Source organism: Myodes glareolus, chromosome 24 (assembly GCF_982192425.1).
Source record: "Myodes glareolus chromosome 24, mMyoGla1.1, whole genome shotgun sequence".
In the NCBI taxonomy this organism is placed as follows: domain Eukaryota; kingdom Metazoa; phylum Chordata; class Mammalia; order Rodentia; family Cricetidae; genus Myodes; species Myodes glareolus.
Window position 1 is genome coordinate 13,412,491 of NC_142049.1, and position 14,448 is coordinate 13,426,938.

General features: G+C 49.6%; 2 protein-coding genes across 6 annotated transcripts in view; one reads left to right on the plus strand and one right to left on the minus strand.

Annotated features, from left to right (window-relative positions):
* The window catches only part of Il16 (interleukin 16), a 93,753-nt gene extending 90,616 nt beyond the window's left edge, over positions 1-3,137 (plus strand). For all 5 annotated transcript variants that reach the window (XM_085683040.2, XM_085683041.2, XM_048435263.3 and 2 more), the window contains 3 exons: positions 159-417; positions 731-853; positions 2,660-3,137. In XM_085683040.2, coding sequence (XP_085539166.2) covers positions 159-417; positions 731-853; positions 2,660-2,847 — 570 coding nt within the window. In that variant the 3' untranslated portion in view covers positions 2,848-3,137. The remainder of the gene's footprint in view (positions 1-158; positions 418-730; positions 854-2,659) is intronic.
* Positions 3,138-4,415: 1,278 nt separating this feature from the next.
* On the minus strand, positions 4,416-13,798 carry Stard5 (StAR related lipid transfer domain containing 5). The gene is made up of 6 exons (XM_048435267.3): positions 13,638-13,798; positions 12,995-13,044; positions 12,513-12,645; positions 8,528-8,645; positions 7,755-7,848; positions 4,416-6,192 (listed from the first exon to the last, which is right to left on the minus strand). Exons 1-6 carry the CDS (start codon positions 13,734-13,736, stop codon positions 6,045-6,047), a joined length of 642 nt encoding a protein of 213 aa, XP_048291224.3. The 5' UTR covers positions 13,737-13,798; the 3' UTR covers positions 4,416-6,044.
* Positions 13,799-14,448: the final 650 nt, after the last annotated feature.

A 14,448-nucleotide genomic window follows, 5' to 3' on the forward strand; every position in this document is an offset into this window, starting at 1 on the left:
CGCATCTATTGCTCTGCCCTAGATATAGTCTGTCTGTTTTTGTCTTTGACCTAAACTCTGCTGGGGATGGTTGTGTACCTGGCTTGGGGTCCCCTGCCAGCACAAATGGGGATCTGATTTGGGTGGTCTGTGGGTTCTAATTCCTTTGGCTTGCTTAGGTTCACAGAGTGTTTCCAAATGGCCTGGCCTCCCAGGAAGGCACAATTCAAAAAGGCAACGAGGTTCTTTCCATCAATGGCAAATCTCTCAAGGGGGCTACCCACAATGATGCCCTGGCTATCCTCCGCCAAGCTCGGGACCCAAGGCAAGCTGTGATTGTCACCAGGAGAGCAACCGTGGAGGCCACTCATGACCTGAACTCCTCTACTGACTCAGCAGCCTCAGCTTCAGCAGCCAGTGACATTTCTGTAGAATCTAGTAAGTGTTCCCAGTGTGGTGGGATGGGGGCTGGTGTGAGGACAGCCCCCTTGTGAGCCACATACTGACCGCCTTTGGCCATTTAGATCCATCTTTGGTGGCACCATGTGGTAATGTGTGGCTACAACACACTGCCCCAACTTGCCTGGTGTGCCGCCGAGATGTGAGTCTGTGTTTCCGTGTGTGTGTGTGTGTATGTGTGTGTGTGTGTGTGTGTGTGTGTGTATCTGGTTAAGCAGCTGGCATCAACCTGGGCAGCTGGGCCTGAGAGAAGAGCAGACCACCAACCAAAACTATGTATTTTCCTCTGCAGCGGAAGCCACTGTCTGCACAGTGACACTGGAGAAGACCTCTGCAGGGTTGGGCTTCAGCCTGGAGGGAGGAAAGGGCTCCCTTCATGGAGACAAGCCTCTTACCATCAACAGGATTTTTAAAGGTGGGCCCCTTTTCTCTCTACGCCCTCTCCAGTTGTGGGTGTGCTGCAAGCACCCCACACCCCAAACTCCTGAGACCCTTCTGGGCCACTGTGGATTCTCACGCCCTTTGAGCCATGCGTTGACCCCTATGCATTCACTTCTGCTTTTCTTACCTTGTGCCCTTACTCAGCCACGCCCTTACTTCTCTTTCTGTTGGACCCTCTCATGTGGCTAAGCCTTGGGCTTGGGTAATGAGTCTTTTTTTTATCCTGCCAGCCAGATCCCAAATAATGTCACAGAAACCTACTATTAATTATAAACGCTCATCCTATAGCTTAGGATTGTTCCTAACTAGCTCTTATAACTGAAGTTAACCCATTTATATTATCTACCTCTCTTCCATCTTGTACTTCCTGTTTCCTCTCCGTGTCTCCTGGCATCTCCCCTGTATGTGGATTATCTCCTCCTACTTCCTCTCTCTGCCTGGAAGTCCCGCCTATACCCCCTGCCTAGCTATTGGCTGCACAGCTCTTTATTAAACCAATCACAGCAATACATTTTCATAACATGAATGAATATCCCACAACAGGCTTGGTTCAGCTTGGCAGGACCAAGGACAGGAAGAGGCAAAGAAGACTCTGGCTTGAGGCACAGAGTTGAGGGACACCAAAAGATGCACTGAGGAAGATCAATACCATGTCCACACAATGTACTTAGAAACAAAGGTTAATCTTAAAAATTATACAGCTGTAATAGCATTGAGGTGAAGGCAAGACACTCAGGAGTTCAAGGTCAACCTTAGCTACATAGTGACTAAGAGACCAGCCTGGGTTATGTGAGTCTGTCTCAAACCAACCAAGCAAACAAATGTATAAGATGCCAACGTTTTGGGTAAAGCCAGAGGCTGGCACTTGTCTCACAGCCTGGTTAGCTTTACCCTAGTCCTGAATTCTTTGATTCTTCCCATTTGATTTCTTCTTCATTATGAACTGGGCTGCCAGACAATCTGACATGTTGGTTGGCTGGATATGGATTTTCTTGAGAGACATATGAACACCTTGTAGCTACCGTACAGATCTATCTGCAACCCCTTCCAATTCTTAGGTGGAAGCCTTGGGCAGGGGAGCAAGGGATGTGGAGAAACATTGATCAGAAGCCAGGCTCTGGGTGTGGTCTCAGCCCTACCTCTAACTGCAGGTGACCATTCTTTACCAGTCTAGAGTTTCCTTATCCACAAGAAGAGGTAAAATGTAAGGGTGTGTGTCTGGGAACTTTATAGAACTGGGGTCCGAAGGGCATCACATCCCGACTCTCTGTCCTTATGAGTCTTTACAGCTAGCTGATCTTCCATTCTGCAGCAGTGGGAAACCCAGTGGGTAGACTGTGTCATGTGTGGTAATTAACCCAAGTTTCTATGTTAACTACAGCTCTGAGAAAATGTTTTTAGCTTTTGAGGGAGCCAAAGTTAAGAGACCTGGGTTCTAATGTTAATTTCGCAAGTACAGTAGTAGCAGGGCCTTGGACAGGTCACTTCATTATTATGGGCCCATGTGTACACTTGGAAATGAGCCTTCAGCCACAGGCAGGATGTGAATGCCAGAGCCTGGAGGTCAGAGTTCAAACCTCACTTGAAAACAGAGCTGAGTCTGGTATCCAAGCTCTGAGCTACCATGCTGTGAAATCCCTCACTTTAGAACCACTAGCAGTCTCCCAGAGGTCGGTGTGTGATCCACTTCTGCACTGTCCTGGTTCCTCAGAAAGTGCCTTTTATTCTTCCTGTTGCCCGTGAAGCTCAGGATCACCTGCCATCTTCTCCTTTTTTATAGGGACAGAACAGAATGAGACAGTCCAGCCAGGAGATGAAATCTTGCAACTCGCCGGCACTGCCGTGCAAGGTCTTTCTCGGTTTGAAGCCTGGAATGTCATCAAGGCATTACCGGACGGACCTGTCACTGTGGTCATCAGAAGGAAAGGCCTCCAGTGCAAGCAGATGACAGCTTCTGGAGACTCCTAGACAGGGTGCCGACGCCAAGACAAAGCAGGAGCGCGAAGCTCCCATCACTGCCGAATCTCAGGGTCTCTGCTGCCCACCTCACCCAGGCTGAGGAAAGCCCAGGTGTGCTTCTGGGAGCTGCTGCTCAGGTTTGGACCTTCCGGGACACCGTCCATTGAGAGGGTTGCTCTAAATGTCAGGGCAGAGTCACACAGAGGTGATTGATACAAACCATAGACTGTATATAGACAGCTTAGTGACAATGTTCTGTTGCTGTAATAAAATGGATGTATTGCAGTTTGCTAATGAAACCCATGTCCTGATTTGAACATCACCCAGGTGCTTTGAAAGCCACCCCATGACAGCAAGTTTTCCCTTATGAATCTGTAGAACAGGGAGGACTTGGAGGAGAGTTCCTTTAGGTCCCACTAAGCATCATCTAGATGATGAAGGGCTGGGCTGGGGCCCTAGGAAGGAAGGGTTACTGCTTGTGCCTCTGGCTGCTGGTGCTGAGCCATGATGTTGGGCTGTCTGGTGCAGACACCAGAGCCAGGCAGGAGCTGCATCTTTTTAAATGGTCTGCCTTTGAAGTCTCATGGCATTGCTTGCACTGAGAGCAGGAGCCTGGGCTCAAGGAAATAGGGAGATGTTGTCAGGAGCATTTTTTATAAAGATGCAGCCTGTAACGAAGAACACTTAAAAAACTCTTTTTTGCTTGGGCTAAGAAGTGATCCTAGAAAGAGTGGGACCAGGGGATAGAGGAGCACAGTGTGAGTTAAGGTGTGAACAAATGTGTTCACAGGATGAACTAGCATGGCTATGAATGTAAAATGAAAATTACTCCCGATGTCCCATCTGTCATGGCAGGCACTCTGCTTGACGTTGAGTGACGGCCATCCATGATCACGGCCACTTCACCAATGGTGGGTCCTGTGCCAGCGTATTGGAAGGTACTAAGCCTCATGACAAAGAGAGGCTTGTCTGGCTGGGATGTGATGGGGCAGAGATTGTCATTTCTTCATTGACCTGGTAGACATGAGCAGGCCCAGATGCTTTAAAACACAGCCCACCAGGGAAAACAAGGCTCCCAGCCTGTTTGTAGCATGTGTGTGGCCCGTAGAATATCTGCTTTGATCAATGGTGAATCTCTGATAGCCACGCTCAGGACAACTTGATGTGATGCTTGATGATCCACAGCAAGTAATGGTTTATGAGGTCTGGACCAGGGTTTCAGATCCTTATCCCCAGTCCTCTGTTCCCATGAAAGAAGGATGACATAGGGAAGGCCTGGCAGGGGTCACAGACCAAACACCAGAGACCATTTATTTCAGGGCATTGCCAATGGGGGCTTGCCAGTGTAACCTGCTAGCCTCTCCAGAATCTTAGGTCAAGAGTATTTGTTTGAAGTGGACTCAGAAACCCCTGGGCTCTTCTCTTCCCGAAAAGCCCTTCAGTGACTCTTGCATAGCTCAGTCTCCCCTACTCTGAAAAATGGCAGCAGCCAATGGCTAGAGCTCGCACGCTTATTTCTCCAGTCCACTTTAAAGTTTGTGCTATATAGTAGACAAGAAAAGGAAGGATTCACGATATCATTTAGATCAGTCCTTTAGATCTATTAGGAGGTAAATTTGATCTAACAATAAAAGGTGTGGGGCTGGGGAGACAACTGTCAGGAAGGTGCTTGGCATGCAAGCCTGGTGACTTGAATCTAATACCCAGAGACCAGAAAGACAAAAACAAATAAAACCAAACAACCAACCAGACTAATGGAAACAAAAGAACCAGGTGTGGTGGCATTCGCTTGTAATCCCAGACGCGGGGAACCAGAAAGACATAGCTCTCTGGAACTTCCTGGGCATCCAGCCTAACCTATTTGGTGAGTTTCTCGCCTGTTACAAAAACCAGGGTGGATCACAGCCAACAGAATGGTACAGTAAGTGGGCTTAACATGGAGACAAAACCAGAGAGAGACAGCAGGAAGAGATCAACAGTTGGTATCCTAACCCCAGGAACAGAGCAGGGGCAAGAAAGCCAGATAGATCTAGACAGATTGTGGGAATGTCCGAACCAGCCTCATCAAAGTGCAAATGTGTCCTGGACTCCACGCCCCCACGCTGTGGACAAATGGTGGAGGAGGAGGGGAGGAATTATTAACATCTACTAAAGGGAGAGGCTGGCTAGACTGTGAGGCGCACCACGTATCTGCAGTCTTCAAGCAAGCACACTGTCAGCCAACGGGGACCTCTCCTTTCTTGATAAGAAAAGCAGGAATCTCTAAATGTATTTGAAAAGCTAAGGAGACAGCATTTGTCCCTGTTGGAATGGCTGCTTTTGTGGCAACTGTTAGATACTGTAGGACTATGCAGTCCTACTACACGGGAGACTAACTCTTCCTTCCTAACGGCAGCATGGCCTGATGGGGCTGGGGGGCTCTTCTCCCGAGTCCCCCATGAACACAGGGGCTGCTGGCTCCACTCAGAATGACTTACACAGGTCACAAGAACTCCCACTCCCTCCCAAAGATAGAATTTGGCCTGCGGCAGACTCACACTGGTTTCATGGGGGACCCAAACATTAACTTGTGACAGGACAGACAGGAAAAGACGAGTCTGACGAAAAATACAAAAAAAAAAATTAGGTAAAAAGTGTTTTTCCTTTAAGGCTTATTTCTGTGCTTTAAAACATGTTTTCCGAGTTGACATCTTTGTAAGGGAGGAAAGTCTTGTGTTAAAAACTGGTCTATAAAACTGTATCAGAAAATGGACACAGGAGTCTGGGACAAAAGTCTAGGAGCTCCAAATGCCAGAGGAGCAGGACTTAAGGACCAGGATAGATGATGATTCTCCAAGACTGGCACAGAGACGAGGTGTCTGACAGCAACGCCCAGGGCCCTTGGACCACAAGGATTCAAAGGATGCTCGAGCCATGTCTTTGTCAGGAGGCCATAGCAGTATCTGCCCTGCCGGGAATGTGTGTACCATCGCAAGCTGATAGACAGACAGCGCCTTCCACACCAAGGCCAAGAGGAAGGAGGCGTGTGTGTGTGTGTGTGTGTGTGTGTGTGTGTGTGTGTGTGTATGGGCTGCTGTCCTGGGCTGGCACTCCCGAGACTTCCTGTTCACTATGGCACCTCCAAAGGCCACAGTAGCTCTTCCGTGTTCTTTGACGCTCAACAGCAGGAGCCCCTGACGGGTGTTTCTTGCCAGTAAGCGACCGTGTCAGTGATGGAACTTCCTCATGGCCTTCTGAAGGTTGGGGTAGAACTCGGCCATGCTGCGAGGGAAGAAGGAGTCTACCACGCTCTGTGGGAGGTAGCCACTCAGGTCTGTCTGGAAGAACGTGACCAGCTTGGTTTTGTTGGGCTCCCTGAGAAAGCAACAGCAGCGGTGACATGTTAGACATGTACCACAGAGGCATCGAAGCTTCCACTGAAGTCATGGCATGGATACTCAGACCTCTCCAAGGCTCCGAGTTACACAGACAAAGGCATCTGGCAGGGTCTGGCCCTGCTTCCTCAATGACTGTACTTCTAGGCCCCTCTCCTGATCCGACTCAGTGACTTCCTTCCACAGTTTCCCTTGTACCCACACCTGCTTCCACCGAGAGGAACCCTGGACCTGCACAGGCCACCATGATCCGTGAGGCTATTAAGGAGGCTTTTGCTGACCTCCTGGGTGACTCACTCCCATCCTACCCCAGGTCCGTTCACCCTCCTTGAGTTTTCCACACAGCACGTAATGTGTAGTAATTCCTAGTGTACATACAACATAATTACTTTCATTTGTGCCTTGTTTATCTTCTCCTGCCCCATCAGAATTAAGCCCGCAGAGAACAGATGTTTTCTATCTGTTTTTTTAAAACACAGGAAAAAAAAACACACAGTCAATATGGAAGACAGATGGCTGGGTTTAAGCTGAGGCCTTATCACTTGCTGGCTTGCGATCTTGGGCTAGTTATATAACCTCTCCGTCCTACCCAGCCCTTCTATAGAACCCGGGCCATGATCCCAGTTACATCAGCTAAAACTTGCGTGCTAAGCGTTTCCTTAAACCAGCCCTGAGATCCAGCCTCAAGGAGCAAGCAAGGTCTCTGCTCTTACTCGAGACACTCCGCTGCAATATGCCTGGCAACCTGGAAAGGCAAGGCACGTCTCGGCACCTGACTGCAGGGAGGAGAGCAAGGAAAAGGGGTCCAGAGTAGTTTCCTAGGCCCAAGTCAGAGGGTCTGATCTCCTCAATACTGGGGCTAAAGCTGTGCGCAGGCGTGCATCCCAAAGCATAGCTTTACTACTGCAGACGCAAGTAAGAGCCTTCCAAGAGATGTTTGAGAGCCAGCCTGGCAGACACAGTGTTCCGTGGGGGTGCTCCGTCTGGGTTTTCGTAAGAGCCTAGGCATGGAGACCAGCCTCCTGGGACTGTGAGGAAGCACACCCGTTTCCCTCTGGCTGTCTGCAGGAGACGCAGGGCTGCACCAGCAGGTGCAGTTCCTCTCCTTGTTAACTTGGGTGGCGCTCAAAATAAACCTGTGACCTTCAGGTAACTCATTACTCGGAGAGCTCCTGGCAAGACCCCGGCTGTGTCTGTGAGTGTATTCAGGGCCCTCCGATTCACAACGTGGTCTCGGAACTGTCCTCGAGGCCCTGAGCACTGTCCCATTTCTGGTAAAGAAGGGGTGGTCACTGTGTATAACATATTTGCCTGTGGGACTGGAGAGAGGGATTCTCACATCCAAATTAATCTAAGTAACTTACAATCCTCCCAGGAGCCACGAGGGTACAGGCACATTGTGGGGCTGAGTGCCTGCCAGCGACAATGCATTTTGTAACATCAATGTTACTTTTGTGGGTTACAGTCAAAGTGCCTGTTTTCTGAGTTCGCAGAGGTGTTATGCTTAGGTCTGAGACAAAGTCCTCCACCCAATCTCCTTACCCGGGCAGAGGTTCACAGAAGCACCCGCACGGATGGTTAAATCCTCGCACAAAACCTGGCTTTGGGGGACACGATGGGTGTTCCACGTGGGTAGCTGGAAGACATTCATGAGGTCAGTGAACTCACCTTCAGACAACAGGGACACCACCACTAGCACTGAAGATCCGCCATCTGCACAGGCCCAGTGACCGAAGTCCAGCAGGCCCCAAAGGGTTCTGCTGCCTATCAGCTTCCTTACACTTACACCCACTCTAGTTCACACACACATGCACCCTCACCCCCACACAGCTTTTCCCCCAACCCTTTAGGAATTTAAGAAGAAAGAACATTCTAGAATCTAAGGCTCAGGGTAGGAGGAGAAAGATTCTTCTCTCAAATTTCAGTCCATAGAAGTGAGGATGTGTCTCCGAGCTTCCCTAGATGAGGAGGAATCGTGGGACTCTGTTGCCCACTGGGAAGGAACGGGGCAGAAAGCAACCACAAGATTAGGATGCTCCTGTGGACCCGACACACTGACATACAAAGAGAGCAAGTGCAATCCGCATGTTGACGGTGCGGACTGAGCTCAGCAGGGATCAGAACAGATCTGGGACACAGTAAGGCCCAGGTATTTGGTCTCCCCATTCTAGACCCTCGGGTACAAAATCTCCCCAACTCTACAAGGGAAGAAGATGGCACACATGAGCCTGCTGATGGTCCCCAATCACCCAGCTGTCCCCGAAGAGCTAGGGCCCCGCCTCTAGGACAGCCAGCAGACACCTCCCTTCACTTACCATTGGAACTGATGGTGCCGTCCTCGTATTTCTTCACCAACACCAAGTCCACAAAGTCCCTGGGAGAAATCAATTTCATGGCGGCCGAGGGTGTGGAGGTTCTGCTCACACACAGCATCTGCCGAAACAAAATAGGCTCAGGACTCCTGAAGACAAGTCCATCTCATACACAGCAGTATGAAGGAACTGCAAGCAGGAGAACCCAGAGGAAGTCTGGGGACCCTTGGGCACTTTCCAGCGGGTGCACTGAGGCCAAATAATTTCATCTTCACGTCTTAAAAAAAAAAAAAAAAGGTTCTTTCCCACCCATCTAGTACCATCCTAGCTTGCAATGCCCTGGGTATAATTCCTTGCTGTGTTAAAGATCTGCAGGAATGCTGACTACAATATTTGGTCACGGTGCCCCACGCTGGGCTCAGAATGTCTGTTTCCCCTAAGCACAGTCCAAGACACAAGTCCGTTTCTGAATTCCCATATCTTGTAGCAGGCACCATAGAAGTAATCGTTGCTTTCTACAACTGTAACATCTGCTTCTGCTTCCATCTGGAGTCTGAGGGAAGCGTCTGTCTTAGGAATTACTGAATAGTCACTCTCTCCAGACCCTAGTTCACTTCAGGTTCATGGCTCCTCCACACATCCCTTACCCGTCCTCTAAGAAGAATCAGGATGTTCGTGAGCTGTCCGAATCATGCTGATGAATGCTATTGGAAAGGAAACGTCTTTGCCCCTTATCGTCACTGTTTCTCCTAATGAACAAGAGCCCCCTCTCGTCCTTGTCTTCACTGCTGTTCGGGCTGTCTAAGTTCCCCAGCCTATGCTTCCTCTCCTTAGCATCTGCGGAAAGCTGTGTCTTTCCGGCAACAGGCCAAATCTTTCGATGAACACATGAATTAATGAGAACAAAGAGTTCTCACACATCCCATGCAGAGATGAAAAAGACTTTTTCTCTTTGTGCTTAAGCATTCTTCATCCAAATTTCCGAATGTAATCACGTTACTTTAATAAATTCCACTCATACCTCAGGCTAGTACTTTTAAAAAAAAGAGTCTTGTGATCAAAAGAAATATTTAAAAAGTTCTTTTCAACATATACGAATATCTATAATAACATTTGGTGATGTCCAAGGAAACACATGTGAGGGATAAAATGGAGCGGGATGCTGAGTTTAGTGGTATAAGCATGTAATCTCAGCACTTGGTGGGCAGAAGCAGGTGAATCTCTGGAGTTCAACATCAGCCTGATATATACATCGAGTTCTAGGCTAGCTAGGGACCCTGACTTAAAACAAACAAACAAACAACTCAGTGGGCTGTGTAAAACAGAGTTCAAACAAAATAATTACATTCTGATTACAGGTACTTCTTATTGATGGTGTTTGTTTATCAAATTGAAATGTAACCCTGCCAAGCCTGGAGCTCCTAAGTAGCCTGGCTGTCCCCAACCTTGTGATCTTCATGCCTCCACCTCCTGGCTGCTGGCATGACAGGTCTGCGCCATTTTAAAATGGGACATAATAAATACAAATCTGTATTATTTAGACAGAATTAAATGCCATTGCTTTTGCTCAAAAATAACAAACAGTACATGTCAAAAAAAACCAGACTTCATACTTTATGAAAATTAAGCTGTGAATTGGATGTTAGATAATAACATGTGTTGGAATGAGACATAGATTTTCAAAAATCTGTTCGAGGAAACACAAGCCAAAAGTTAGAAGATTCATGCTTCATGCACGAGAAGACTGACTGGGCTCAGCTAGGGGATATGGCTGCACCGGGATCAGGGTCTCTCAGTATAGCCAGGGACAAGCCAGCGTCCCCAGAGGAGCCAGGAAGCCCCACTAGCCCCAACCATTCAGCCATGCTGGAGAACTGACTTAGAAGGCAAGAGAATTCTGCACAGGTGAGTGGCTCGTATGCGGGGAACAGGCAGTGCCTGGAAAGCAATACCAGAGACAAACATCCCCTCTAGGGGAAGAGCCGAGAGGTAAAGCCACTGGGACCCAGAACTGGGGCTGAGGGGAAGGTGGCAGAGTTAGAAGGCTACTTTTGGTTCTCTTTGAGAGGTGGCACTGTGGCAGGAGGGGACCAGTTCCTGCTTGGCTCCTTTACCTGTGTGCACTTGGCAACTTGTCTTTACCCTTGTCAGACTGTCTTCTTCCCCAGGGCTCAGGACAGGGAGCTTGTAGCCAGAAATAGAACATCCAGTAACCACCTTGACAGCACTGAAGGGGTCAACCACCACAATGGCAGCTCACGTATCAGCCTATGGCTTTCTTAGCTTACATTCTCTTAGTCCCACCAACCACTGTACTGAGACCGAGAGGTGGAAATGTGCTCAAGAGACGGGGCCACACCTGATCCCGAGAGACAGTGCACCGGGCTATGGGAATGGCTTGGCGGTTGAAGCCACTTCCTGTGTGAGTACGGGGACGGGACCTCAGACCCCCCAGGACCCACACACAAGCTGGACGGGAGTGGTAACTCAGCTGTAGTTCCAGAAGGAAGGCAGGAGCCCCTGGGGGAGTGCCTGAAGCATGCTGGCTGGAACTGCTGGCTCCAGATTCAGCAAGAGATTCTGCTTCAATATATAAAGCAGGGAATGACTGCATAAGACACTTCTTGGGGCACCATGCACACATGAACAAGCATACACATATACACATACATGTATACCCCCCCAACACAAATAAGTAAGTCAAGTCCTTCTGTTATGGCATTTGTATTATATATAAAAGTCATTAACCAAGGGTTGCTCAACTTTACCCACTTGGGCATAATACTTTGTATTTTCTCTTTGCATCCTTTCCTTTTCTTGTACTGGTGTCACTTTAATCCAGAACAAGAAAATCATATCTATTTATTGTGGTTCTGCGAATGCCCCCACTTAGACCACCCACTGGCCTCATAGCGAGGGACAGCATGAGTTAAATAGCGTCAAAGGCTCACCAGTGCCTGAGATCCGCTCTCTTCTTATTGGTAGCAGAGGGATGGAAGAAGGGTTGAGACAGCACCATCCTCTCTGTGTGTTTTGATTCCATCTTTGACTGATAAGGACATGAAATTACCAATCTTCCCAGGGATTTCTGCCCCGTCCTTCAGACAACTCTGACATAAAGTCTTCCACAGACAACAGACGGAACTGAAATGAGGTCAGGACAAAGGCACCTGGCTCCACAGCTTGGCCAGCTGCAAAACACTGTGAGGTTTCCCAATGCTACCTGCTTACATAAGCACCAGGCAATGCCAGAGAGGTCCTAGACAGCAACACTAAGACGCCATGCAAATCCCACAGGTTAGCCTCCCTAGCGTTGCTTGTGTACGTGTTTTCACTGCGGTTTTCTATTCTTCTGAGTGTCTTTGATCAAAATGAAGCAAGGCCTTAAAGTTAGAGATGATGCCAGGGCAGGCTCATCAAGGCTGCAGCTGTCTCCTGTAACAGCCCCTAGCCCACGCGGCTATTTAAATTTACATTTAGATTCGTTAAGATGAATAATTCATTTCCTCAAACCAGCCACCTTTTCAGGCTGTATGGCCCCATGGGAACCCGAGGCTCCCACACTAGACAAGACAGTTGCAGAACAATGCTGCCCCATAGCAAGGCTTTCGGTTGGGCAGGGCTGGTCTGTGGGGCACACACTTTCCTAAAGGAGACGCTGCAATCCGGAAGTAGTCCCTTGCAATGGTCCTACTGTGGGCAAAAGACTAAAATGGCTCTGTCAATGGCTCTGACAGGCTTCAAACTAATCTGCCAATCTAAACCCAGGATTGCCTCTGTGTTGCGGGGAGCCCAGGCTTGCCTGGAGTTTCCTCATCTATAGCCCCTGTCTCTGCTGGGGGTTTCTGGCCTCTCGGGAGGAGTCAGGCTGTTTCCAGAGGGCCGAAGCTGGGATGGTGTGCAAGGCACTCCTCTTGCCTTCAGAGGCGATGGGGTCAGGGCACTGCGGCAGGCGAGACACTCAGACGACATACCCAGTGGAACTTACATCTGTGATGCTTTGGACAATTTCAAAACTGGTCACATTGTCGTCCCATTTCTCCCGGAGGCCACCAGCAACTGGCTTTATGCAATCCCACACCTCTTCCACGGTCCCACACAGAATTCCTTCTCCTCGGTACCTGGAACACGGAGAAGAATTTGACCCAAGACATCAATTCAACTTGTTTATCTTAGGATTTTACATCAAGTCTATTATTACATGTCTGTCCTAGTTCTTGGGCTGACTGGCAGAAACGGGGCTAAAATATGCTAGCCCGCCTCCCCTCTAGCCTGCACAAACAGGTATGAAGCCCTCAAGGAACACAGCTTGCTAGAAGCGATTTAAAACACTAGCTAAGGCTTTTCTGGAAGACGACTGGGGATCACAGGGGGGCCAGGGTGGGTTGGAATCTCTCATGAGGCAACCCCAGAGAAACCAGGAAGGGAGTCGGGGCAAGCTTTTTTTTTTTTGTTCGAAGGTGCACTTACAGATTCCCTGGAAATTCCTCAGACGGCCTCCAGGAAACTGAAACGCCATTCTGTCAAAAAGGCACAGAATGGAAGAGGTTTAGAGCTAGAGGAAGTCTCGGAGAGGGGATCTCCAAGGTCACCCAGCCCGTTCCTGGTACAGCTGGGATTCCTCATGGACTTCGCTGCCCCACAGCAGGTAATGACCAAAGAGATCCCGGCAGGCTGACTCCAGGAGTCATGCGCGCTTCTCCAATCGCCTTAAACGCCACCAAGAACTTTTGTTTCCTTAAGCAAGTTAGGGATATTTGTTTTAAAGAAAACATCAGAAGCGTCAGGAAAGAAAACGGTTTCTTTTCCTGGCAGTTTCTGGGAGAAGGGACCGTATAATTATAGTGTACGGAGGAAAGACTCGGTACCTGGAGTTGCAGATCCAAGCCTAACCTCAAACCAGTCAGGTGACCTTGAGTGTGTTCTCATTGAAAGGGGCGGGAATCTCCGGGAGTCCTAGAGAGCAGCCACCCTCCGTGGAATAGTTCCCTCAATCCACCTCCGGGCGCTGGGGTGCAGAAAATCTCAGGGAAAGGAGAAGCCTGGGAGTTTGGAAGACTCAAGCTCCTGGGAACAGTCTCCAGGACCCTTTCCCGCCCAGTCCCTCACTCACGCCTTCCCGGCACTTCTTCCAGCCTGACTCGTCCCTCCGATACCGGAGCACCTTCTCCGCCACTGCCTCACTCTCTTGCGTGGCCCAAGACACGTCCATCGCAGCGGCTTGCAGGGTCCCAGCTGTGCAGCACCGGTTTTGCTAGGCGGAAAACCGGGCCTTGGGCGGAGCCTGGAGCCCCGCCTTCGGGCTCCGCCTTCCTCTCAGAATTGGTCTTTGCTCTCAAACAATTCCGTCCCTCCGGGAAATTGGCAAGTCTGGAGATGGAGGCTGACTCTACCGCAAGAGTCATCTCTGGGCGGGATTCAGGAAGCCTGCTCGGCGTATGCCTACTTCTGGGCGGGGCCAGAAACTACTCCTGGGCTAGAGCCCGGCATGGTGATTTCTCCTTGGTGCTCAGAGGTTTTCGGCTCCGCCTGAGACCGTGCAGTTTTCATAGCAAACAACCCCTGAGCAGGTTTCTGAGGGGTGGCCGCGGGGATGTGGAGGAGCAGGTCGTGGAGGCAGGCAGGAGGGGAACCCACCTGCAACTGTTCAGGAGACCTGCTCAGGGATGTCCGCCTCCAATAGAACAAGCTGAAGTCTGTGGAAAGGCTACGAATCCCCATCGTTTCGCCTTGACTAGCTGGTGTCTTGGCTGAGTAGAGGAAGAAAGACCCATCGAAGGGATGGGGTGGGGAAAATGTTGAAACCAATGTCAGATCTACTTAGTTCCAGATGACCCGGTCGACATACATAGCCAACAGACAGTGCCATGTGTTGGCACCAGAAGGAAACCCTGGCTTTCCCTTGAGAGATTTAATCCTGATTC